We start from the raw sequence: 27,512 nt of genomic DNA, 5'->3' as shown, positions 1-27,512 counted from the left end.
AAAATTTGATTTGACATCAGAAGAGTTACATGGTGTGAAGGGGTGGTGTCCCATCCTTTCAGACTGTTGGCCTGAAGTAGGATTAAATATATTTAAATAGTGGAGTATGATATTTATTATTTTTTGGGGAGTGTACTGTTAGATGGTAGGGTATTTGTTGTATTTTATTGTTTTGATGTTCTTTGGGGGGGAGAAACATTTTTTATATGCAAAGTATAAGGGAGTTATACTCCAGTCTAGTAGGTGGCGGTAATGCAACATTTATTGAATGCCAACCGCCGTTAAACCTAATCGAAGAAGAAGAATAGTAGTCTTGAATTCGACCATATCGAAGTCACACATAAATGACGTGCAATTAAAGCGTCCAAGCTGTCGTTCTTTTGTGTTAGAAATGAATATGTCTTCGTTCCGTTAGCTAATTGGGTAAAACTTTTGTAGTGGTCATGTGAATATGGACTGGCTCAGTACTTAGCCAAATGTCGATGGACTGTAATTTCATACAAAAATGAACAAAGGGTGGCTGGAACTCGAGAGTGACCCGGGTAAGAAGCTAATGCGTTAGCTGCGAACGTTAGCGAACAATTATTTGTCAGATATAATCTAATCTGCAATCAAAATGTTTGATCGTCTCTATGTTTTACTGCCAGTAAACACAATACATGTAATAGCAAATTATGTTATATAGATTTATAGGCAGGGCTATGAGTTAGCTAGCTACTGTAGCTTGTAATATATCAATTCAACACTAGTTAGTACAATAACATTACATTGTTCATTAGTTGCACCAGCAGGAGGAATTACCTACATTGTTTCTGTTTGTATGATCGATGCCATTGTTACATTTTCAATTAACGTGTTTTCTTATGGTTCTGTGCAGGGCTATTCACGCTCTTGGTGGAGGATTTTGGTGAGTTGATTTGACAGGTTGGCTGATAAAGTAAACCTGTACTGGATAAGTGTGAGCACCGTGTAGTTTGAGTATCCCTTTGTGTATTCTGCATGTGTGTTTGTAATGTAGGCGTGAAGGGGGTTCAGGTGGAGGAGATATACGACCTACAAAGCAAGTGTCCAAGGTATGGAGCAATAGTCATCAAGCCACTGCCACTGTGTCAAACTCTCTGAAAGCCTCAATATTTACAGCCTACTGTGTATATATAGCCTCGGCCTACTAGTGTATAAACCCAAATATGTGGACAGCTATCTGATTTCCTTGACTCTTGTCTCCCACCCAGTCCTGTCTATGGCTTCATCTTCCTGTTCAAGTGGATTGAGGAACGAAGGTCTAGGAGGAAAGTCTCCACCTTGGTGGATGAGACCTCTGTCATTGATGATGACATTGTTAATGACATGTTCTTTGCCCACCAGGTGAGTCTGTTTAATCCTTGACTATAAGATTCAGGCCAGTCAGTTTGCAGTAATAGTGATTTGCATGCATGGAGGCTATATTGTTGTCAGAATGTGGTGCATTCCACCATTTCCTACTGTGTCAGAGGAAGACATTGTTTTTATTTTCTTTCTCTCATTGAGTTCCTTTACATGGTTATTTTTTTCTGTGCGCAGCTGATCCCCAACTCCTGCGCCACCCATGCACTTCTGAGCGTGCTCCTGAACTGTAGTGGGGTTGAGTTGGGCACTACCCTCAGCCGCATGAAGACCTTCACTAAAGGCTTCGGTCCAGAGGTGAGGACAAACACACTTACCTCTCTCCAATTTCTGCTGTGGTGTTATGATTATAATCAAATATTACATTGCATTCTTTTGTGTTCTTTCAGAGTAAAGGCTACGCCATTGGAAATGCCCCAGAGCTGGCCAAAGCACACAACAGCCATGCCAGGTAGGTGCTGCTGCGTTTGTCCCTCCCTATTGAGTATGCCCCTTCCTACAACTAGATTTTATTCAGTAGGCACATTAAAAAAACAAGGCTGAAACAACAGAGAGGTACCAACCTGAAATCGTCCAATTAGAAACAGTTGTTTTAATTTGCTGTTGCAAAACATTGTCTATGTTGTGCAGGAATGAATACAACCCTGATTTGTACAAATGTGACTGCCACCCATGATTGATTCTTCCGCCTCTTCCTTCTCTTGTTTCCATGGAGACCGGAGCCCAGGCACCTGCCGGAGAAGCAGAATGGGATTAGTGCCGTGCGGACCATGGAAGCGTTCCACTTTGTCAGCTACGTGCCCATCAAAGACCGACTGTTTGAGTTAGACGGCCTCAAGGCATACCCCATTGACCACGGTGAGACTGCACACTGTGATGGACTAAGGGAAGCAGCGTAGTACTGCTCACTTGCGTTGAGACAGCCTAGCGCAGCCTTAAAGTATGGGTCACGACCCAAAGTGGGTTGCAGACCTGTTAATTGCGGCTCGCGATTTGTCCTGAGGAAATGTATAATTATTTAATTTAATTACTGGAATTGATTTGGTTTAGTGCAACTGCGCTCAGTGCGCTCTCAGCTGAGCAGCGGTGTCTCTGCTCAGTTTGGCAGCTGTGCGAGTGGGAGGGAGATGCCCGTGTGCTTTGCAGTTTACCCAATCTTTTTTTCTGCAGTTTTATTGAAGATCACGCTGCTGTCATTCAGCAGTAGATGATGCGCTGTCAGCCATTCCCACTCGCCATCACTCACCGCTGTCATCCAATGGACTCAAGCTAGCCACACGTTTTGACTGAGCGCAATTGTCATGAAATGCAGTGATGAGTTTCTCTCTCGGTTTCATACAAACTTTGAGATGTAACGAGGAACCCAGGGAGTTATTTCAGAACAGGGCAGAATGCTTCAGGAAACAGTGCTTCGACAGTGGGAAGAGTAAGTCAGCTAGCAAAGCATTGTTGTCATTTCATAACGGGTGATGATCCGCAGAAATAAGGGGAGTGCTATCTTTCATAGTAGTCGATGTCAGTTTCTCTTTCAAACAATCCCCTTGGACACAGCTAATAGCTAGCTAGCTAACGTTAGCCAAAGCAAACTAGCTAGCTACTGCAACCCTAAGTAGCAGTACAGATGATGAAACATTATCAGGACTACTGTACAACTTCCTGTAGAAATTATTGTTGAAAGCAAGTTAAGTTGAAGCTGTTCTGTTAAAATACAAGTAATCATTTTGATTCTGGAATTAACTGATTTAAAGCAAGATGCTTTTTGAGGCAAACGCGCACAGTTCTGGGTTGCTCATCTACAGCAGGAATCTGTCTTCTGCCTGACTGAGAAAACAGTAGATGTGAGTCAGGGTTCTCAACTCTGCCGTCCTTAAAAAAACAAGTACAGAAACGGACTCAATGCTGAGCATGACCTCCGAGTTGCACTGTCAAAAACGGAGCCGAGAATAGACCTGCTTGTTGAAAACTTCAACCAGCCATGCACCTGTGTGTGTGTTTGTATGTTTGTTTTCTGGTCTACATCTGTGTGATGTGATCAATCAGTTTATTCCATTTCAGAATATTTTTTGTTGTATTTTAAGAGCAACAGTTCCAACCTAGACGTATATGTAGGAAGGGGGGGAAAATAAACATGAGGGGGAAAATAAACATGAATTACTATTTACAGTTGAAGTCGGAAGTTTACATACACCTTAGCCAAATACATTTAAACTCAGTTTTTTTTGCAATTTCCTAGTACAAATTCCCTGTCTTAGATCAGTTAGGATCACCACTTTATTTTAAGAATGTGAAATGTCAGAATAATAGTAGATTTTATTTCCGCTTTTATTTCTTTCACCACATTCCCAGTGGGTCAGAAGTTTACATACACTCAATTAGTATTTGGTAGCATTGCCTTTAAATTGTTTAACTTGGGTCAAATGTTTCCGGTAGCCTTCCACAAGCTTCCCACAATAAGTTGGGTGAATTTTGGCCCATTCCTCCTGACAGAGCTGGTGTAACTGAGTCAGGCTTGTAGGCCTCCTTGCTCGCACACACTTTTTCAGATTTTCTGTAGGATGGGCTTTGTGATGGCCACTCCAATACCTTGAATTTGTTGTCTTTAAGCCATTTTGCCACAACTTTGGAAGTATGCTTCGGGTCATTGTCCATTTGGAAGACCCATTTGTGACCAAGCTTTAACTCCCCAACTGATGCTGCTTCAATATATACACACAATTTTCCTGCCTCATGATGCCATCTATTTTGTGAAATGCACCAGTCCCTCCTGCAGCAAAGCACCCCCACAACATGATGCTGCCACCCCCGTGCTTCACGGTCGGGCTGGTGTTCTTCGGCTTGCAAGCCTCCCCCTTTTTCCTCCAAACATAACGATGGTCATTATGGCCAAACAGTTCTATTTTTGTTTCATCAGACCAGAGGACATTTCTCCAGAAAGTACTATATTTGTCCCCATGTGCAGTTGCAAACCGTAGTCTGGCTTTTTTTATGGCTTTGGCTTCTTCCTTGCTGAGCGGCCTTTCAGGTTATGTCGATAGACAGAACGCGTCTCCTTCCTGAGCGGTATGACGGCTGCGTGCTCCCATGGTGTTTATTCTTGCGTACTATTGTTTGTACAGATGAACGTGGTACCTTCAGGCGTTTGAAAATTGCTCCCAAGGATGAACCAGACTTGTGGAGGTCTACAATTGTTTTCTGAGGTCTTGGCGGATTTTATTTAGATTTTCCAATGATGTCAAGCAAAGAGGCACTGAGTTTGAAGGTAGTACTTGAAATACATCCACAGGTACACCTCCAATTGACTCAAAGTATGTCAATTAGTATCTCAATCAGAAGCTTCTAAAGCCATGACATAATTTTCTGGAATTTTCCAAGCTGTTTTAAGGCACAGTCAACTTAGTGCATATAAACTTCTGACCCACTGGAATTGTGATACAGTGAATTAAAAGTGTTTTTAGAAAAATTATTTGTGTCATGCACTAAGTAGATGTCCTAACCCGACTTGCCAAAACTACAGTTTGTTAATAAGAAATGTGTGGAGTGGTTGAAAACCGAATTTTAATGACTCCAACCTAAAGTATATGTAAACTTCTGACTTCAACTGTACATTTGTATTTCATTCAATTATTTGTTTTTGTCTATTTTGTTTTTAGGCATAAGAGCAATGAAATGTACCGATATTTACGCATGGGTCCATGTTTTCATAAGCTTGGGTCCAGAAAAACACAATTTCTCATTTGGGTCCCAGGCTGAAAAAGTGTAATAACCCCTGGCCTAGGGCCTAGTGTCTTAGCGCTGTAATGCCATGTGAAGCACATGACTATGACTTCTCTAATCTACTGTGTGGCAATACAACCCTCTACGAAATTCTGTGAGACTGCAGTGGCTCATTTTCAAATGGCAGTCTATTCCCTATGTAGTCCACTACTCTTGGCCAGGGCCCATAGGGTGACCACATGGGCTCGGGATTCTAAAAATGTCTTCCTCCGCCTCGCTCTCAGGGCCATGGGGAGAGGAAGAGGAGTGGACGGACAAGGCGCGACGGGTCATCATGGAGAGGATTGGCTTGGCCACAGCTGGGTGAGCCTATTTCCTGCCTCAGTAACACTGAATGAGATGTTACACATACACACACGCGTGCACACACTCACACACACTCACACTCACACACTTTCTCTCACCTCTCAGAGAGCCATACCATGATATCCGCTTCAACCTGATGGCAGTGGTTCCTGACCGCAGGGTGAAGTATGAGTCCAAACTAGAGATCCTCAAGAGGAACAGACAGATGGTTCTGGAGGGATTACAGCAGGTCAGGAAACCCACACAGAGGAGCCAATTGATACACCCCTGTGAGAAAGTGTGTGTGTATCTGATTGGGTGTTCCTTTTAGCTTGCCCTTTGTCCTGGTTAAGCAGAGATTTGACTTTAGGATCAATAGAATGGTCTAAAATGTGCCAACTCTACCCAGCCAGTGCCCCTGGCGAGCTAAAACGAATGCACCCAGACCAATACACCATGTGTGTCCAATTGACTTGACATGAATGTCACCTGTTCTCCAGCTGATCCGGGTCACCCAGCCAGAGCTCGTCCAGGACAGAAAGCAGCAGGACTCTGCCTCTTCAGAGGACACACCCCCTGCTATCAAAAAAGAAGAGGCAGAGCCTCAACCTGTTACATCACAGGGGGCTGAGCAGACTCCTCCCACAGGTATTACATTCAGCTCCAACCACCCCAATGTAGATTCTCTTTATAGACATGAGAAATGGTTCTGTGAGTCTGTCGTTGTCTCCCAAATGGCACCCTCTTCCCTATGTAGTACACTATTTTTGACCATAGCCATATTGGGCGCTGGTCAAAAGTAGTGCACCATGAAGGGAATGTGATGCCATTCGGGGTTCATCCTGTCTCAGGTTATGATGTGCTGCAAAAATTCCACTGATGTTCATGACTGTCTCTCCCCTTGTTCTGCGGATGCTGCAACAGCCCAGTCCCAGTCGACACCCAGCCCCTCAGGCAAGGGGAAGGCCATGGGGAAACCAACCGCCCCAGCGGGGGGAGGGGGAGCCACGCAGCCTGTCAACAGCGCCACCTTAATCGCCCCGCGCCTGCCCGCCTTCCTGGACAACCACAACTACGCCAAGTCCCCCATGCAGGTCAGCAGGAGAGGGATGGGTTACAATGTGACAACTCAAATTTCCACACACACAAGTCTCATTAATGTCAATGCGTGATGGATTGTGACGACAGGCTTGACTTTCATATCTCAAGTTAGGATTCGGCCCCATGGACCAATACTATATGTTTGCCCGTGACAAGGTAGGTGATTGGTTGGTCTGTGATTGACAGGAGGAGGAGGACCTTGCGGCAGGGGTGACGGGGTTGGGTCGTCCCCGGGTCCCTGGCGCAAACCAGCCCCCCTTCTCTGATGTTGATGACGATGAGGAGGAAGAAACTGGCACAGCAGCAGGCACACCCACCAGGTCAGCTCCACACAACTAGAGTTATTCTCTTTCTATTCTATTTCCATTATATTTCTATGCTCAGCTTCATATCGCATGATGTTTCAATTAAGACTGTGGTAAAGGCCTGAGGTGATGGTGTTATTCTGACTAAAAAGCGTTATACCACATTTTTCATTGAGTCCAAAATGTTCCCCTCTGTAACTGGAATGTTCGCGTATGTTCATGTGTGTTTAGGTTCAGGCGGAAGGCGGGCCTGCGTTCCCGTACGGGCCGTGCAGGCGGCGGTGGCGTGGAGACCAAGCTGGCGCTGAGTGTCCTGGCCGAGAAACTCAAGAAGGAAGTCCAGAGGAAGGACGCTCTGGCCACGCCCCTCTCGGTCCGCACCGAGGGCCGCACGGGGGGCATCGCGATCACCGCCACCTCGCAGCCTTCGCCCACGCCAAGCAACGAGAGCACCGACACCGCCTCGGAGATTGGCAGCGCTTTCAACTCGCCACTGCGCTCCCCGGCTCGCTCCCAGGCGGCCACGCGACCCTCCAGCCCCGTGGCGTCCCACCTGTCCCGGGTGCTGTTCGGGGAGGATGAGGGTCTACTGAGGCTGGACGCCAGGCACAACCGGGCTGTTAGAGAGCTGGGGCCCTCCGTCAGCACTGCCCTGCTCCATCTACAGGAGGACGGCGTTATATATGCTGTACCGCCACCCGGTGAGGATGTGTGTGTGTGTGTGCAAGATGGGGAGCGAAAGAGACTGGACATGTGGGGAAGCGAACATGGGCACTCGGATTTAAGATTATCATCATAAATGAATTATCAAAGAGCAGCTGCTTACCTTCAAACCTAATTACATAAGCCATATTAACACCTGGATTATACTAATCTAATACCAGACTGACACTGCTCTGGAGATGCAAGAGCTGAACAGTGCGTTAACTAGTAGGGATGTAACGATTCACCGACACGCACCGGCCCCAGATTTCAAATGTTTAAGAAACAAGTGCATCGGCCCACAAATCGATCCAAATGTAGCATGCATCAGTCAGAAAATCGATTCAAACGTTACAAATCGCCGGTTGACTAAAATGGTTTGCTCATATTACCTTATTTTTACATTCTGAAAATGCCTCTCATCTTTCAGTGTCGACCTGCGTGTAACTGTGTTGCCCGTCATTGGTCTACAATTAATTTTGCATGCAGAACAACCCCAGGCGATATCGGTAGCCTAGTCAAACTGCACACTGTGCCCAGCTGACCAACGCCAGGCAGGCAACCTGTTCCTGATCTTGCATGATATTCGGCTGTATTAGTTGAGTAACAACCTATATAATTTTCTAGGTTATAGTTATCTATGCACTGTTAAATTGTGTTTTACCGGAATAGATGTAAACTACAGGAGACACAACTCTCGTTGGCTGCCCCTGCCGACAATAGATTTTTATTTGTTCAACATCGGATGCGTCCCATCAACTACACTGATTTTGAAGTAGACTTAACAAGTGACATCAATAAGGGATAATGTTTTGTACACTCAGTGCATATGGTCATTTTTAGATATACAGGGTTAAGTTGATAATTCCACAGTGAGGGCAGCAATCACTCGCAGACTGCATGGCGGAAGCAGAGGAGAAGAGATCACACAGTTAAAAACGTCAAAACGTGTGTGTGGGGGGGGGGGAGAATCTAAAGTGTGCTATGTTAATTGGAAAAATATTGATGCATAACTAGCTCAAACACTTAATCTGCAAAAATGACTAGTTAATTAGTGGGTGATTTCAGATTCAAAGTGGGGCGACTGGCTACATTGTCTCCCTTATGTCTCAGGTACCTACATAGTACCTACACCATAGACATATGTAATTCACACACACAGCCCTCTCAGACAGATCCAGCTCAGAGAGGCGCAACTCATGAGCTCTATCAGCAGCAGATTTGAATTTAGAATGGAAAAATAATGTGTTTATGCAACAAATGTTGGTGCATCGAGTCATATCAAGCCGAATCCCACCGACTCGCTCTCAAATCAAACCAAAACGCACTAAAACATCTCGTTCATGAATCCTATCGGAGCCCATGTACAGTTGAAGTCTTAAGTTTACATATACTTAGATTGGAGTCATTAAAACACGTTTTTCAACCACTCCACACATTTCTTGTTAACAAACTATAGTTTTGGCAAGTCTGTTAGGACATCTACTTTGTGCTTGACACAATTTTTCTAACACTTTTAATTCACTGTATCACAATTCCAGTGGGTCAGAAGTTTACATGCACTAAGTTGACTGTGCCTTTAAACAGCTTGGGAAATTCCAGAAAAGGATGTAATGGCTTTAGAAGCTTCTTATAGGCTAATTTACATACTTTGAGTCAATTGGAGGTGTACCTGTTGATGTATTCCAGTGCCTCTTTGCTTGACATCATGGGAAAATCAAAAGAAATCAGACAAAAATATTGTAGACCTCCATAAGTCTGGTTCATCCTTGGGAGCAATTTCCAAACGCCTGAAGGTACCACGTTCATCTGTGCAAACAATAGTACGCAAGTATAAACACCATGGAACCACTCAGCCGCCATAACGCTCAGGAAGGAGATGCGTTCTGTCTCCTAGAGATGAACATACTTTGGTGCGAAAGGTGCAAATCAATCCCAGAACAGCCAAGGACCTTGTGAAGATGCTGGATGAAACCGGTATAAAAATATCTATATCCACAGTAAAATAAGTCTTATATCGACATAACCTGACAGGCCGCTCAGCAAGGAAGAAGCCACTACTACAAAACCTCCATAATAAAGCCAGACTACGGTTTGCAACTGCACATGGGGACAAAGATCGTACTTTCTGGAGAAATGTCGTCTGGTCTGATGAAACAAAAATAGAATTGTTTGGCTATAATGAACATCGTTATGTTTGGAGGAAAAAGGGGAGGCTTGCAAGCCGAAGAACACCATCCCAACTGTGAAGCACGGAGGTGGCAGTATCATGTTGTGTGGGTGCTTTGCTGCAGGAGGGACTGGTGCATTTCACAAAATAGATGGCATCATGAGGGAGGGAAATCATGTGGATATATTGAAGCAACATCTCAAGACATCAGTCAGGAAGTTAAAAGCTTGGTCGCAAATGGGTCTTCCAAATGGACAATGACCCCAAGCATACTTCCAAAGTTATGGCAGAATGGCGGACAACAAAGTCAAGGTATTGGAGTGGCCATTCACAAAGCCCTGACCTCAATCCTATAGAAGAATTGTGGGCAGAACTGAAAAAGCGTGTCGGAGCAAGGAGGCCTACAAACCTGACTCAGTTACACCAGCTCTTTCAGGAGGAATGGACCAAAGTTTACCCAACGTATTGTGGGAAGCTTGTGGAAGGCTATCTGAAATGTTTGACCCAAGTTAAACAATTTAAAGGCATTGCTACCAAATACTAATTGAGTGTATGTAAACTTCTGACCCACTGGGAATGTGATGAAATAAATCCTTCTCTCTACTATTATTCTGTTCTTAACTGACCTAAGACAGGGAATTTTTACTAGGATTAAATGTCAGGAATTGTGAAATACTGAGTTTTTAAATGTAATTGGCAAAGGTGCATGTAAACTTCCGACTTCAACTGTAGAAATAACAAAATATGCTGAAAAGCTGCTGTGTTGTTCAATGTAACCAGGTATAAAATCCCGACCTACGGTTCGGTTTGCAATGCTCCCACATAGGGAAATAGAGAATGTGAGAAGAATCCTGTGGCCTCACGCTATTCGACGTGGGAAATGTGGGCACCCGGGGTCCATCAAATCGTCTTGAAAGGGATCGATGCACATTCCTATTAGCTGAAATCTGATGGCTAGTTGATAGCTGGGACATATTCACTACAAACTAAATGAAAGAAAATGGACAAACCGGGAGGAACTTCCTGAACTTGTCTAATAAGAAACCCTTTTTTTTGTGGGGGGGGGGGGGGGGGGTGGTCCAAAATGTTTTTTTTTATACACTGTGCAATGATGAATATTTGTTGGGGTTTATTTATTGCTCAATAGATGTTGTTTCTGTGCCAGTGCAGCTGATATACCACCTGAGGGGTCCAAGCGAGAGAAGGCAGGCACTCCAGAGAAGGTAAAAGAGCAAGGGAGCAACCCAGCAGGAAGGGGGTTAGGTGTGAAGGAGGATGGTAAGGAGGGACCATCGGTGGAGGTGAAGGAGGAGCGCAAAGACGTCAAACCCAGAAAGGAAAAGATCATCTCCACGGAAACCGTTGGAAGCAACAAGCCCTCAGGGGAGAAATACTCTCCTAAAGTAAGTCTTTTTTTTTTTTCTTCTTTTCTCTCTCACTTGCTAGAAACATCTCTGGAGATTTCTGTATTTTATGGCTCCTCGATCCTTTTTTTCTTTTGAGTTATTGTCCTGTTTTCCACTCTCGTTTTGTATGCCTTTTTGTTTTCAAATTCGTCGTCTTTCACTGTATTGTGTGTCGAATAGCTAATTCGAGCTAGAGGTTGACTTGCTGTATGTAACAGTTTGCTGTTTATAAATGTCAGCCAGATGATTTCTTCTCCATCTCTTGTTTTCCTGCAGGAGCTGCTTGCTCTGCTGAAATGTGTGGAGGCGGACATCGCCAACTATGAAGTGTTTTTGAAGGAGGAGGTGGAGAAGAGGAAGAAATACAAGGTTAGAATAAATTCTAATCAAGTTCCTAAGTAGTGGGATGAATGAGTTTGGTCACAGAAATCCAAAGCTGTGTGGGTGTTAATGAAAATGTTCAACTGTGTTTTGACCAGATCGATGACCAGAGAAGGACCCATAATTATGACGAGTTCATCTGTACCTTCATATCCATGCTGGCCCAAGAAGGTACAGTCACCTCTCAACTCTTTCCCTTGGTAGAACTAAAGGTGGAATGTCATGCATGAACACATCCAGTCTTAGTCTCTCTCTGTTTATTAGCTAATCCCTGTTCTATATTTAACCTCCCTACTGTGTAGTCGGGGACCCACACTGCCTGAGAGTAGTCCACATAATGGTACACTCTCTCCACATCTTCCTCTCTGACAAGTGTTTTTAATATGATTTCCTGTAGAAAATGTGATAACATTTTACTAGATCATAGGCAATTTTACAGTAACCAATTTTACAAGTTCTCGCTCTCCTTCTGTCTCCAGGCATGTTGGCTAGTCTGGTCGAGCAGAATATCTCTGTGCGTCGTCGCCAGGGCGTGAGCATCGGCCGTCTACACAAACAGAGGAAACCAGACCGCAGGAAACGCTCGCGACCCTACAAGGCCAAGCGCCAGTGACCCCCAGGAAGTGTTTGCTCGGAATCACCGGTCACCAATCACAGCAGAGAAAATACAAAACCCTTGTTGCACTCATGACACTGTCCTGTGACGTCAGGGAGAAAAGGACTCATATTGCTGTATTTGTGTCAGTCTCTGACTTCCTCCAATGGACCATCTGTTGATTAGTTTAATCAGGTTTGCTTTACTGTAAGCAGAAGAGTAATTTTGTATGTTTGTGTTCCTGAGTGACACCTTATTCCCTAGTGCACTACTTTTGACCAGAGCCCTACATAGTGCAATACTTTTTTATGGGCCCTGATCACATGTTGGGCACTATATAGAGAATTGGGTGCCATTTGGGATGCACTCCTAGTCTCTCATGTAAAAGGACCTCTGTCTGTGCCATCACACTGTGTACTGGGTCGTGTTCATTAGGCACGCGGCGGGCAAACTTTATGAACGTTTTGCAAATGAAAATGAGTGTTTGCAATTCCAGATAGTTCCTCCCTGTTTCAGTCTGTTTTTCTTCCATTTTGGTGCCTAATGAACACAAAGGTGTGACAACGGATTGTGAGGGACACAGGAAGCTTCAGGGAAGTCTTAGAGTTGGTCGGATCATGTGATGTGACTCTTTCCTGTCAAGAAGGGCTGGTTTACTGCTATTTGCTTGCTTGTATTATGCTTTGGCAGTACCGTACTATGCCTCCCAAATAGCACCCTATTTCCTATTTAATGCACTACCTTTAGGTCTCTGATCAAAAGTAGTGCACTATATAGGGAATAAGGTGCAATTTGGGATATACTGTATCCCCTTTTGAGATCCTGTAAATGAATGGATGAGATCTACTCTTGTTTTTTAAAAATGTTTTAATCTGTAAATGATCTCTAAATGTAGACTGTTTCAGAGTATGAGATGTGTGTGTGGGGGAGTGTGTAAGCAGTTTGTATGTTTCTGTACATATGTATCTGTCAGCTCAGCATCAGTGGTAACAGAAGTGTTTAAAAATATTAATAATCCTAGTCACATGAATACAATGAACTCCACAAAAGCACTATTGACCTCACTCACTTCTCATCATGCCATAGGTGGATGCTCTGGGTCATATATTTGGTGCGATAAAAACATATCACATGGGCTTGGCTTTGACTGCGTTTATTCCATTACTTGCACAAAGAGACTTCCGTCCTTTTGGCAGACTGAGTTTAGTCCGCGACCATCCTCTCTGATTTGAATAGTGTTACGAATGGAACCCGCTGAGGCGCGGAACGCAAACACCTTACTTACGCTTCGCGCCAATAGGAACTCCTCTTGGTGGGAATTGTAACATGCTTCATATAGCGAGGATCGTTACAAGAGCTTTATATGTTGAGACACCGCTGGAGCTGGAGACTTTCCTAAGGAGGAATACCCTCTGGAGTCCAGAGGGCAGACGTAAGCGGGGGAGGCCCAAGACACCATGGCAGAGGAGAGTCGAGACTGCGCTAGGGCCACGGTGAAGATGGCCAGAGACCGACAGAATCAAAGGGCCTTTGCTGTGGCCCTGTGCCCCAGCCAGCACGACTGAGATGAGTGAGTGTTAAGAAAATGTCCAAGCTGACATTTTGTTTAGTTGCTGCCTATGTCCACGAGGTGTAGCAATGGTTCCAGGATGTGCTGCTGAACCCCCTTAGTCACACAGTTATATCATCGGTCAGCAAGGCCTCTCGCCACATGGGTTCCTTCCAATGTTGTGTCACTTTGGAGCCGTTTAGGCACGTTAATATATGCACCCAGAGAAAGTAATTGTCTCTCCATCCTCCCCCATGTGTTTGCATCCAAAGCTGTAGTATCTCGGTGGGTGTACACAAGAGTATCCAAAACATGAAGAACACCTGCTCTTTCCTTGACAGACTGACCAGGTGAAAGCGATGATCCTGTATTGATGTCACTTGTTAAATATACTTCAATCAGTGTAGATGAAGGTGAGGAGATAGGTTGAAGAAGGATTTTTAAGCCTTGAGACATGGGATTGTGTATGTGTGCCATTCAGAGGGTGAATGGGCAAGGCAAAATATTTAAGTGCCTTTGAATGGGGTATGGTAGTATGTGCCAGGCGCACCGGTTTGTGTCAAGAACTGCCACACTTCTGGGATTTTCATGCTCAACAGTTTCCTGTGTGTATCAAGAATGGTCCACCACCCAAAGGACATCCAGCCAATTTGACACAACTGTGGGAAGCATTGGAGAACATGGGCCGGCATGGGGGGTGCAACTCAATATTAGGAAGGTGTTCCTAATGTTTGATATAATCAGTGTATGTGTGTGCTTGTATGTTGGTGTGTTAATCAAGATCTCTAACCATGTTTTGACCAGATCGAAGACCAGAGGAGGACCCATAATTATGACAAGTTCATATTCACCTTCATATCCATGCTGGCAGAAGAAAGTAAGGCCATCTCTCACCCACATATCCAGTCTTCTATGAGGCGTGCCCTAAATATAGGCTAAAACCTTGGTATACCTTACATGCTTGACACCAACTATCACAAGTCAACAATTCTGCCTATGGACATATTCATGAGCTCTATATATTGCAGGAGATCGACCATTGAGCAGTGTAAACCTAGCATTATACATAGCTGTACCTGTACATAGCCCACCTATAATTTAGCCCAAACAACTACCTCTTTCCCAACTGTATTTAATTTTAATTTATTTATTTATTTTGCTCCTTTGCACCCCATTATTTTTTTTATTTCTACTTTGCACATTCTTCCATTGCAAAACTACCATTCCAGTATTTTACTTGCTATATTGTATTTACTTTGCCATCTTGGCCTTTTTTGCCTTTACCTCCCTTCTCACCTCATTTGCTCACATTGTATATAGACTTGTTTATACTGCATTATTGACTGTATGTTTGTTTTTACTCCATGTGTAACTCTGTGTCGTTTTATCTGTCGAACTGCTTTGCTTTATCTTGGCCAGGTCGCAATTGTAAATGAGAACTTGTTCTCAACTTGCCTACCTGGTTAAATAAAGGTAAATAAATAAAATAGACCTACAACCAGGAAGCCATAACCCAAGCTAGCCTCAATCTTAGCTTTGGTCAAGTCAGCACAACTCAACATTATGAAGTAAACAATCCACTCCGATTGTTATTTTTTTATTTTTATGTTTAGGGCCAAAGTGTCATTATGAATGTGGAGTGTATGTATTAAATAGGGTTTGTTCCGGTGTACTGGTTTCACCTTCTAATCTTCCTTAACCCAATGGCATTGTCACACCACCATGATAGAGATGGCCATGCACCTTGAAGATGTAGTGCTCTATGTCGGGAATAGGGTGCCATTTGGGACACAGATTCACTCTGAGCCAACAGTGCACTGACATGACTACATTGTCGTTGGCATTTTCTTTTTCATTATTTTAGGCAGGAAATGAATCGCGTTATGCTTACCCCAATGTTAACTTTTATGCCTTTCCCTAAATCTAACATTAACCTCACTGAAACTATACCTCATTTTAACGTTAACCTAAGTCTGGACCATATGCCTGTTTTCATTCTGCCTGTTGATTCCATTCTGCCACTGCACTGCGTCTCTCCAACAACACCCTGGAGAGGCGCGCAGGGCATGGACAAGCTAAATATTTTGCACCCCTGCCCTTGGCAAACTGGGCACTGCTTATCATGAGGCACTCACCTAAATAGCCCTTATGCCACTGGGTGAGAGAAGTCATCATTGTTTAGGGGCAGAATAATGTGAAGTTTTATGTGTTGTTGGTGGTGTGTCTTTGTCAGTTTAGCTCGGAACATGCTGCCCTCTTCAAACTGCTGCTCTAGGCGGCTGCCTAATGGACTGGCCGACACTGCTCTACATGATTATTATTTACCACCTCTATCATTAGTTTTAATGTAAGGTCAGGGTTAGCAGTGTGGTTAAGGTTAAGTTTAAAATCCAACTTTAAGAAGATATTTTTTTTAAATAGGCAGGGTTTATAACTTTGTGGCTATTGAAGCTGGTGACAACCGGGTTTTTCGCAGGAGTGTGAATGAATGAGAGTGGTCCTGAGGGGAGAAATTGTAGATATCCTTATCAATGGTGGAGTAGCCTGAGCTGTGGAGGAAATGACATCCGCTGGGTCCTGCAGAGCACAGCGCCTGGAGCTGATCAATAGTTAACTGATCAATAGTCACAGAAACCATGGCCAGAAAGGACAGACAGGGGGACTGGAAGGGAGGGGACAGGGCAGCTGGCTGACACCCAAATAGCACCCTATTCTCTATACAGTTTACTACTTTTGATCAGAGCCCTATGGGCCCTGGTTAAAAGCAGTGCACTAAATAGGGAACAGGGTGCCATTTTGGATGCATGATCTGTCTAGTGCCCTTTGAGAATGTAGCCTTTTAACGAGGAAGAGACCGTGCAGGCGTCATAGAATATGTGGTTTATTCTATTTAGTGGTCATTATTTTCAATCCATCTCAGCGCTTTAATGCATAACAGGTTGCACAACCTGGAGAGCACCACTGTAATTGGTCCACTGTTCGGGAGACACGCCTCTCCGTGGAGCATAGTAGGCCAATTAACAAACACTACGCCTACGTAACATGCAGTGAACAATGGAGATGAATGACAGTTTCCTGTTAAAATTGCTTCTATATTGGAAAATGTCATGTTTTTCATAGCGGTTCAAGTGTCTTGGCAGGCGACACAAACGAGGACTTAAGGGCACGCGCCCGTACGCGCTCACTCCCTTTTGCGTCAGCGCGCGTCCTCTGTCTTTCCGCCAGTGCGCGTGCTCCATGCAGGAAACAGAATTATAGGTGATGATGGCGGAAGGGGAGCAGCGTTGAGTTTCCTCTGAGTTTTTTTATTCTAACTGTAGAACCCTCTACAACTTCGTTTCTCTCCTCCGAATCATCTTCTGAGACGATGGGGAACGAAGGCAGCATCGAGGGTGAGGGCCAGCCGGGGCAACCCGGCTCCGCTGTTCCTTCCCCGGGGGCTCCGACTTCCATTTCAGCACCAGCAGGCTCTGGACAGCTCATCAAGCCCAGCAATGGTGCGCCAACGGGAGGGACGGGGGCCGGACCCGGCCCGGGGATTAACAGGTACTATCTGGGACAGTTCTCTGCAGAACCGTGACAATAAAACAACAGTGTTTCTGTTTCCAGGATATTTATTTATCGTGATGCATGTCATGTAGCGTAGCCTTTAGTGGACGATCAGCTATAGCCTATAGTGGCCGTTTGTCAGAGTGTGGAGAAAATAGACTACAGCTGGTGTTTTTAATTATTTATTTACAATATCGTTGTCAACACATATTGTCCATATAGGCTAGGTTATTCCTAGTTTTGCAATGTAGCCATTTGTTGAATCGGTTACTTGTACAAATGTGATGCAACAGTCATGCATAAATGGCTAAAACATCACGTTAACGGGCGGGTGAGCTAAAGTAAGGCAGTCGGCTACTGTATAAGCTATAAAGAGAAGGTAGACATTTTAAATCGTGAATGGTCACAGCTCTATACTGTATAATTATAGCGTGCGTAAGCATATTGTAGCCACCAAATTGAACATTTTCATTGATGAAGATTCCACGCCCGCTCTTGCACGGCGTGCGTGAGATTGGGATATCAGATTGTAGCTATACTAGAGGGGCCATCTCTTTACGATGAAGCGAAACACCACGTTCATACTTTTTACATTCTCTTTTGGTGATCTCTAAAATGTAGCCCTTTTAGTAGATAAGCGATTCCATTGCTTTTTACACTTTGATTCCACGATGGGCGTGACGTGTGAGGAAAAGCAGCTGCAGTGACTGTAGTGGTCTTTTCACGTGACGTAGATTCAGAGAAAGATCAACCGTTTTTTCTCGTCAATTGACCACAACACCTGCTCAAAAGCGTTCTAAAAGGCGACCGTTAGAGTCTTAGCAGAAAATACAATAATCACTTCTTCAATAGAGAATATTCCAATAGAAAAATAAAAAACGATAGATTAGTAACATACTGTACTTTAGAGACGGGGTGATGGGATGAAAGCATATTGAGTCAACGTGTTTCCAACTCTTGAATCATTTGTATCGCCACACCTTTTAAATTGTCGGTTGCTGTTGGAGCACCATGACGTAAATAAAACATAAATATTTTCCCACGTATGAGACAGTAAAATGGACTGTGCAAAGTAAAGTTTGCATGCTACCTTCATGATTAATGTTACATCAACGCCGAATCGAGTGAATCATATGCCTCACGGGAAGAAGAAAAGTCGCATTCCCTCCCCATATGGTCTTTTGTCAATTGTATAATGTAGCCCAGCCTACTGTGTGTTTACTATTAATATTCATTTGCTACTCATTATTCATTTGTAACACACACAAACACACTCACTCACTCACTCACTCACTCACTCACTCACTCACTCACACACACGTCTTCAGCTGAGCATCCTGTGTGTGTAGATAACTGTCAGACTGATGGTCTCTAACATCATTGTGACTGGATGACACAAGCTGAAGACCAGAATACCATCAGCAGATAGCGCTGCCTGTAGTATGTACAGTATATAGGCTTATTTTGCATGTATGTAAGCCTTGTCTGAGACAGAAAGCATACGGTAGTGAAGGCCACCCCCTCCAACCATCCAAAATAATATACGGTATATACCGTGCATTCAGACCCCTTCACTTTTTCAACATTTTGTTACATTACAGCTTTATTCTAAAATGGATAAAAATAAATAAACAGGCAGGCGGAAGCCACTCCTCAGTAAAAGGCACATGACAGCCCACTTTCTTTAGGTGCCACAAGGAACCTAAAGGACTCTGACCATGAGAAAAAAGATTCTCTGGTCTGATGAAACCAAGATTGAACTCTTTGGCCTGAATGCCAAGTGTCAAGTCTGGAGTAAACCTGGAACCATACCTACGGCGAAGCATGGTGGTGGCAGCATCATGCTGTGGGGATGTTTTTCAGTGGCAGGGACTGTGAGACTAGTCAGGATCAAGGGAAAGATGAACAGAGCAAAGTGCAGAGAGATCCTTGGTGAAAATATGCTCCAGAGCACTCAGGACCTCAGACTGGGTTGAAGGTTCACCTTCCAACAGTACAATGACCCTAAGCACACAGCCAAGACAACGCAGGAGTGGCTTCGGGACAAGTCTCTGAATGTCCTTGAGTGGCCCAGCCAGAGTCCGGACTTGAACCCGATCGAAGATGTCCGGAGAGACCTGAAAATAGTTGTACAGCGAAGCTTACCATCAGACCTGACAGATCTTGAGAGGATCTGCAGAGAAGAATGGGAGAAACTCCAAATACAGGTGTGCCAAGCTTGTAGTGTCATACCCAAGAAGACTTGAGGCTGCAATCGCTGCCAAAGGTGCTTCAACAAAGTACTGAGTAAATAATAATAAATCATAACGGTCTGAATACTTATGTAAATGTGATTTTAGGTTGTTTATTTTTATACATTTGCAAAAATGTCTAAAAATCTGTTTTCACTTTTTCATTACGGTGTATTGTGTGTAGATTAATGAGGATTCTTTTTGTTATTTTATATATTTTAGAATAAGGCTGTAACGTAACAAAATGTGGAAAAAGTCAAGAGGTCTGAATACTTTCCGAATGCACTGTATATACAGTACCAGTCAAAAGTTTGGACACACCTACTCATTGAAGTGTTTTTCTTTATTTGTACTATTTTCTACATTGTAACAAACAATGAAATAACACATGGAATAATGTATTAACTTAGAAAGTGTTATACAAATCCAAATGTATTTTTAGATTTTAGATTCTTCAAAGTAGCCAACCTTTGCCTTGATGACAGCTTTGCACTCGCTTGGCATTCTCTCAACTATCTTCACCTGGAATGCTTTTCCAACAATTTTGAAGGAGTTCCCACATATGCTGAGCACTTGTTGGCTGCTTTTTCTTCACTCTGCGGTCCAACTCATCCCAAATCATCTCAATTGGGTTGAGGTCGGGTGATTGCGGAGGCCTGTTCATCTGATGCAGCACTCCATCCCTCTCCTTCTTTGTCAAATAGCCCTCACACAGCCTGGAGGTGTGTTGGGTCATTGTCCTGTTGAAAAACAAATGATAGTCCCACTAAGCGCACACCAGATTGGATGGTGTATCCCTGCAGAATGCTGTGGTAGCCATGCTGGTTATGTGTGCCTTGAGTTCTAAATAAATCCCAGACAGTGTCATCAGCAAAGCACCCCCACACCATAACACCTCCTCCTCCATGCTTCACGGTTGGAACTACACATGCGGAGATCATCCGTTCATCTAAGAAACGGAGGTTGGAACCAAAAATCGCACATTTGGACTCATTAGACCAAAGGACAGATTTCCACTGGTTTTAATGTCCATTGCAAGTGTTTCTTGGCCCAAGCAAGTCTCTTCTTCTTATTGGCGTCCTTTAGTAGTGGTTTCTTTGCAGCAGTTTGATCATGAAGGCCTAATTCACGCAGTTTCCTCTGGATAGTTTATGTTGTGATGTATCTGTTACTTCAACTCTGTGAAGCATTTATTTGGGCTGCAATCTGAGGTGCAGTTAACTCTAATGAACTTGTCCTCTGCAGCAGGGGTAACTCTGGGTCTTTCTTTCCTGTGGCAGTCCTGATGAGAGCAAGTTTCATCATAACGCTTGATGGTTTTTGCGACTGCACTTGAAGAAAACACTTGGTCTTTTACCAAATAGGGCTATCTTCTGTATATCACCTCTACCTTGTCACAACACAACTGATTGGCTCAAACGCATTAAGAAGGAAATACATTCCATAAATTAACTTTTAACAAGGCATACCTGTTAATTGAAATGCATTCCAGGCGAATACCCCATGAAGCTGGTTGAGAAAATGCCAAGAGTGTGCAAAACTGTCATCAAGGCAAAGGGTGGCTACTTTGAAGAATCTCAAATATAAAATATATTTTGATTTGTTTAATACCTTTTTGGTTACTACATGATTCCATATGTGTTATTTCATAGTTGTTATGTCTTCACTATTATTCTACAATGTAGAAAATATTTAAAAAATAAAGAAAAACCCTTGAATGAGTAGGCATGTCCAAACTTTTGACTCGTACTGTGTATATATATATAGATACAGTGCCTTGCGAAAGTATTCGGCCCCCTTGAACTTTGCGACCTTTTGCCACATTTCAGGCTTCAAACATAAATATATAAAACTGTATTTTTTTGTGAAGAATCAACAACAAGTGGGACACAATCATGAAGTGGAACGACATTTATTGGATATTTCAAACTTTTTTAACAAATCAAACACTGAAAAATAGGGCGTGCAAAATTATTCAGCCCCCTTAAGTTAATACTTTGTAGCGCCACCTTTTGCTGCGATTACAGCTGTAAGTCGCTTGGGGTATGTCTCTATCAGTTTTGCACATCGAGAGACTGAAATGTTTTCCCATTCCTCCTTGCAAAACAGCTCGAGCTCAGTGAGGTTGGATGGAGAGCATTTGTGAACAGCAGTTTTCAGTTCTTTCCACAGATTCTCGATTGGATTCAGGTCTGGACTTTGACTTGGCCATTCTAACACCTGGATATGTTTATTCTTGAACCATTCCATTGTAGATTTTGCTTTATGTTTTGGATCATTGTCTTGTTGGAAGACAAATCTCCGTCCCAGTCTCAGGTCTTTTGCAGACTCCATCAGGTTTTCTTCCAGAATGGTCCTGTATTTGGCTCCATCCATCTTCCCATCAATTTTAACCATCTTCCCTGTCCCTTCTGAAGAAAAGCAGGCCCAAACCATGATGCTGCCACCACCATGTTTGACAGTGGGGATGGCAGGTTCAGGGTGATGAGCTGTGTTGCTTTTACGCCAAACATAACGTTTTGCATTTTTGCCAAAAAGTTCAATTTTGGTTTCATCTGACCAGAGCACCTTCTTCCACATGTTTGGTGTGTCTCCCAGGTGGCTTGTGGCAAACTTTAAACAACACTTTTTATGGATATCTTTAAGAAATGTCTTTCTTCTTGCCACTCTTCCATAAAGGCCAGATTTGTGCAATATACGACTGATTGTTGTCCTATGGACAGAGTCTCCCACCTCAGCTGTAGATCTCTGCAGTTCATCCAGAGTGATCATGGACCTCTTGGCTGCATCTCTGGTCAGTCTTCTCCTTGTATGAGCTGAAAGTTTAGAGGGACGGCCAGGTCTTGGTAGATTTGCAGTGGTCTGATACTCCTTCCATTTCAATATTAGCGCTTGCACAGTGCTCATTGGGATGTTTAAAGCTTGGGAAATCTTTTTGTATCCAAATCCGGCTTTAAACTTCTTCACAACAGTATCTCGGACCTGCCTGGTGTGTTCCTTGTTCTTCATGATGCTCTCTGCGCTTTTAACGGACCTCTGAGACTATCACAGTGCAGGTGCATTTATACGGAGACTTGATTACACACAGGTGGATTGTATTTATCATCATTAGTCATTTAGGTCAACATTGGATCATTCAGAGATCCTCACTGAACTTCTGGAGAGAGTTTGCTGCACTGAAAGTAAAGGGGCTGAATAATATTGCACGCCCAATTTTTCAGTTTTTGATTGTTTTTGATTGTTAAAAAAGTTTGAAATATCCAATAAATGTCGTTCCACTTCATGATTGTGTCCCACTTGTTGTTGATTCTTCACAAAAAAATACAGTTTTATATATTTATGTTTGAAGCCTGAAATGTGGCAAAAGGTCGCAAAGTTCAAGGGGGCCGAATACGTTCGCAAGGCACTGTATGTATGTATGTGTGTGTGTGTGTGTGTGTGTGTGTGTGTGTGTGTGTGTGTGGACACCACTTCAAATTAGTGGATTCGGCTATTTCAGCCACACCCATTGCTGACAGGTTTATTAAATAGAGCACATTTCCAAACGTTGGAAGTAGAATGGCCTTACTGAAGAGCTCATTGACTTTCAATGTAGCACCGTTGTAGGATGCCACCTTTCCAGTTCTTAAAATTGTTGTTATTTTGAAGTGGAAATGTCTAGGAGCAACAACAGCTCAGCAGCGAAGTGGTAGCCCACACAAGTTCACAGAACGGGACCACCGAGTGCTGAAGCGCGTAGCACGTAAAAATCATCTGTCCGTTGCAACACTCACTACCAAACTGCCTCTGGAAGCAACCTCAGCACAATAACTGTTCGTCGGGAGATTCACGAAATGGGTTTCAATGTCCGAGCATTGAAACCCGCCTTTGGAATCTGGAGCAGTGGAAACGCGTTCTCTGGAGTGATGCTTCACTATCTGGCAGTCCGACGGACAAATCTGGGTTGGACAGATGCCAGGAGAACGCTACCTGCCCCAATGCATAGTGCCAACTGTAAAGTTTGGTGGAGGAGGAATAATGGTTGGGGGTGTTTTTCATGGTTTGGGTTAGGCCCCTTAGTGCCAGTTAAGGGAAATCTTAACGCTACAGCAAAAAAAATCATTTTAGGCGATTCTGTGCTTTCAGCTCTGTGGAAACAATTTGGGGAAGGCCCTTTCCTGTTTCAGCAATGCAATGCCCCTGTGCACGAACTGAGGTCCATACAGAAAGGGTTTGTACAGATCGGTGTGGAAGAACTTGACTGGCCTGCACAGAGCTCTGACCTCAACCCCATCAAACACATTTGGGATGAATTAAAACACAGACTGCGAGCCAGGCCTAATCACCCAACATCCGTGCCCGACCTCACTAATGCTCTTGTAGCTGATTGGAAGCAAGTCCCCGCAGCAATTTTCCAACATCTAGTGGAAAGCCTTCCCAGAAGAGTGGAGGCTGTTGTAGCTGCAACAGGGACCAACTCCATATTAATGCCCATGATTTTGAAGTGAGATGTTCGGTGAGCAGGTGTCCACATACTTTTAGTCGCAGTTGTGTGTAAATATATATAATTTATATATGTGATTTTGGGGGAAACAAACAGCTAACTTTCTACAATTCTACACATTTTGCTATGGGGCAAAGAGAAAAATGTGCAGTTGTATAGCTAACACCATGCTATTCTACACGCTTTGCCATGAGGCTGAGCGAAAATCTTGCTGTTTGAAAGCTAATTTCCTGCATTTCTACACATATTGCCATGGGGCAGAGAGAAACATTTTCAGTTGTATAGCTAATCTCATGCTATTCTACACATTTTGCGATGAGGCTGAGAAAATTCTGAATTTTAAAGCAAATTTCCTGGTGTTCTACACATCTTGCCATGAGGCTACAAGAAATACTCCTGTAATTTTTGTTTTGTTTTTTTGCCATGGCTTATGACATCTGGGGGTGGGGGACCTCCAGGGTATCCTATGGGTCCCTTTCTTTCAGTGAAGTACACCCTCTGGATCACAGGAGGCTAGTCCAGGCGGTATGTATGCCTATTTTTGCATGTGCAGTAGGTGAATTCTGTGAACGTCAATTCAGATTCCTCCTCGCATATCGGTGAATTTCTGTCTCTCTGGGTGGTGCCACATGTACATCACAAATCACCCAGCCTGTGACAATCACAGATGGGTTCGACGGTTGGTGCTGTTCGCTCTGCATTTTCCGTGGCTATGTTTTATGGTGATATCTCAGCCAATAGCCCATGGCAAATCAATCGGTGTGAGACTGCAACATATATGTGTGTAGCCGTCTCTCTGGAGAGCGAGAAAGGAGAGAGGTAGGGAGAGAGGGCGAGAGAGATAGAAACCCATTACCATGTTTCATAAAAAAAAACAGTAGGTGGTTTTAAAGGCTCATTGCTATCTTCGTCTCACATTCCCGACAAACTGCCTAACAGAGGTGAGACCTAAATCCACGTCCCATATAGCCCCCTATTCCCTATATAGTGCACTACTTTTGACCTGGGCCCATAGAGAATAGAGGGAATAGGGTGCCATTTGGGATGCAAACCGTGTGTGTGTGTGTGTGTATGTGTGGTGACTGAGCCACTGAACTTGATTGGCAACGTTTTTACACCTAAGTCTTCATCAGACGTGATGAGGGTGGAAAATGCCAATGAAGCACATGGGAACATAGATTGCACTATGCAGAGTGTATTTTTAATTTAGCTGAACATCTGGTAATGTTAAGCAGTAGTCGTAGAAATGGCCTAGAAAGAAACAGGTCTATGATGAACCCAAGCACTCCAAGCTGTAGCTGCCAGACAACCACATGTCTCTAGGCTTACTCAGATACCCCTCCACAAGGCCCATGGGAGTAGCTGTTGCTAATCAGCATTTGTATCCGTTGCATCCCAAACGGTGCCCTAATTCCCTATGTAGTGCACTACTTTTGACCAGGGTCCCACAGGGAATAGGGTTCCATTTGCGACTCATACGTTGCCTAATGGATCAGACACCCGGTCACGTGATTGTCCTTTCAATCATGGCTGCTTGGTTGGTTCGTCATTGATCCGCAGTATGCAATCAGACAGATTTGACGATGACCGTTGAGGATTATTTGCATTCCAAATGGTGCACTACTTTTGACCAGGGCCCATCTAATTATTCTGAGTTGGTTTGTGTTAAAGACCTGTGTCTGAAATGGCACCCCATTTCTAATATGGTGCACTGCACTGCTATGGACCCATGTCAAAAGCAGGCCACTATATAGAGTCTAGGGTCCCATTTTGGATTTCCACAGGAATATCCCTGCCATTTGTGCTTCCACAGAGACTCAAGGGTCAGCTTGGAATGTGCAGACAGGCACAGAATATGTCTCAAATGGCACCCTGTGCCCTATATAGTGCACTACTTTTGACCAGAGCCCTATGGTCCTTGGTCAAAAGTAGTGTACTAAATATGGAATAGTGTACCGCGGACCCCATCATAGTCCTGTAGTCATTCTGTGTTATTTTTCATTGCACTGCCACCTAGGTGATAGAAAAGCTCGGGGAAATGGCTCCCTCCCTGCAATCTTGGCCACATCGTTGCCTTGAATCAAGATCTATATTACTTGCAGATATTGACATGTTTTGGAATAATGGCATATTCAAAATATTATAATCAAATAATGGCATATTTTCACAATGGCTCCCAAACCCCAGACGTGGCCAAGACCAGGCGATTCATTCATCATGATGCATCCCAAATGGCCCCCTATTCCCTATTTTTGTGCACTACTATTGACCAGGGCCCAATGGTCCCCTTTTCCCTATATAATGCACTACTTTTGACGAGAGCTCAATGGTCCCATAAAGGGAACAGGGGGCCATTTGTGATAAACACACAAGCTCTTCCCTACTGTGATTTATCCTTTGTGATGTTTCACCTTGTCTCTGAATGATCCATGGTGTTGTTCCCACAGTAAAAAGAGCATCAGTGGTTGACTTGATCAAGCTGATAGTGATGATAGGTGGTTGTTGTATCATAAATGCTTATGTATGTACTCCCAGTTTTACTGCCATGGAATCTCACAAACATACAGTACACGGATATTTGGATCTGAGAGCCTTCACAATGCTGAACATGTTGTGCACACACATTACGTTCACAGTATGTTCACATGGAGACCTTCACTCTTACGTTCCTACTTATCCCTCTTCCTCGTGCACACGCGCACGCACGCACGCACGCGCACACGCATGCACGCACCCGCACACACGCGCACGCACACAACATTTGAGTAGGAATGTCATGCAGTGTCTGAGTGTCTTTGTTAAACAAATGCACATACACACACACACACACACACAGACAGACGGAGAGAGAGAGAGAGGGACAATCTAATTCTCACTCTCAGCTGGCTAGCCATTTCCCTTCCAGTAGAAGACAGAGGGGATGATGTAAATCTATGTACAAACTAAGAAACTCTCTGGGGTGTGAGATTTTCTCCAGACTATTACCTCTATCAGGAGAAAGATGGGAGGGAGTCAGAGAAACTCAGTCTGCTTCTCCAACAGCACACTATTCCCTATATAGTGCACTACTTTCAGGACCTATGAGTCAAAAGGAGTGCACTATAAAGGGGAATAGGGTTACATTTGAGAGACACCCCAGCACCATCTCCTGCTGCTGAAATATAGAGTTCCCTGCCACTGACCATGTTCATGAAGGAAATGGTAATTGCCTGTCCATTTATTTCAATATATATTGCGTATAGATTGGAATAATTCACTGCTAAAAGGTCCCACATGAAGCGCCATTAGTGAGCACAGCCCTGTGTTGGTTCTGAGGAGGTCAGCGCCGTCTGTCTCTTCACGGAGGAGCACTGTGTGCTGAGTACAGCAGCTGTGGTTGTACCTCCGACAGTGTCTGAATATCTGTCCGTGCCTGGAATTGTGTCTTGGCCTAATTTTCCATGTGGCTCAGTTGGTAGAGCGTGGCGCCTGGATTGTGGGTTCGATTCCCGCTGGGGCCACCCATACAAAGAAACGTATGCACGCATGATTGTAAAGTGCTTTGAATAAAGGTTTCTGCTAAATGGCCTATATGATTCTAGTACTATCTGCGTTGAAA

General features: G+C 43.9%; 2 protein-coding genes across 3 annotated transcripts in view; both read left to right on the top strand.

The window, feature by feature from the left end:
- Positions 1 to 330: 330 nt before the first annotated feature.
- On the top strand, positions 331 to 13,237 carry LOC109892631 (ubiquitin carboxyl-terminal hydrolase BAP1). Its single transcript, XM_020485316.2, has 17 exons — positions 331 to 542; positions 878 to 907; positions 1,019 to 1,073; positions 1,233 to 1,365; positions 1,561 to 1,680; positions 1,773 to 1,834; positions 2,099 to 2,241; positions 5,382 to 5,460; positions 5,569 to 5,692; positions 5,943 to 6,090; positions 6,367 to 6,536; positions 6,730 to 6,863; positions 7,080 to 7,549; positions 10,891 to 11,123; positions 11,403 to 11,495; positions 11,606 to 11,678; positions 11,987 to 13,237. Exons 1-17 carry the CDS (start codon positions 506 to 508, stop codon positions 12,118 to 12,120), a joined length of 2,238 nt encoding a protein of 745 aa, XP_020340905.1. The 5' UTR covers positions 331 to 505; the 3' UTR covers positions 12,121 to 13,237.
- A 3,687-nt stretch (positions 13,238 to 16,924) lies between these two features.
- LOC109868681 (protein bassoon) overlaps positions 16,925 to 27,512 on the top strand; it is a 116,906-nt gene continuing 106,318 nt past the window's right edge. For both annotated transcript variants that reach the window (XM_031825691.1, XM_031825689.1), the window contains exon 1: positions 16,925 to 17,197. In XM_031825691.1, the coding sequence (XP_031681551.1) occupies positions 17,019 to 17,197 (179 nt within the window). In that variant the 5' untranslated portion in view covers positions 16,925 to 17,018. The remainder of the gene's footprint in view (positions 17,198 to 27,512) is intronic.

The sequence above is a fragment of the Oncorhynchus kisutch genome, linkage group LG1, assembly GCF_002021735.2.
Source record: "Oncorhynchus kisutch isolate 150728-3 linkage group LG1, Okis_V2, whole genome shotgun sequence".
Taxonomy (NCBI): Eukaryota; Metazoa; Chordata; class Actinopteri; order Salmoniformes; family Salmonidae; genus Oncorhynchus; species Oncorhynchus kisutch.
The sequence above is the reverse complement of the archived record's forward strand: the minus strand, read 5'-3'. Positions and strand labels throughout refer to the sequence as shown.

Bases quoted from the DNA above. Each gene is read 5' to 3' on its own strand.
- LOC109892631 (XM_020485316.2), top strand. From the start codon at position 506: ATGAACAAAGGGTGGCTGGAACTCGAGAGTGACCCGG. The intron at 1,074-1,232 runs GTATGGAGCAAT...TCTCCCACCCAG, and splicing joins CTACAAAGCAAGTGTCCAAG to TCCTGTCTATGGCTTCATCT. The intron at 6,864-7,079 runs GTCAGCTCCACA...ATGTGTGTTTAG, and splicing joins GCAGCAGGCACACCCACCAG to GTTCAGGCGGAAGGCGGGCC.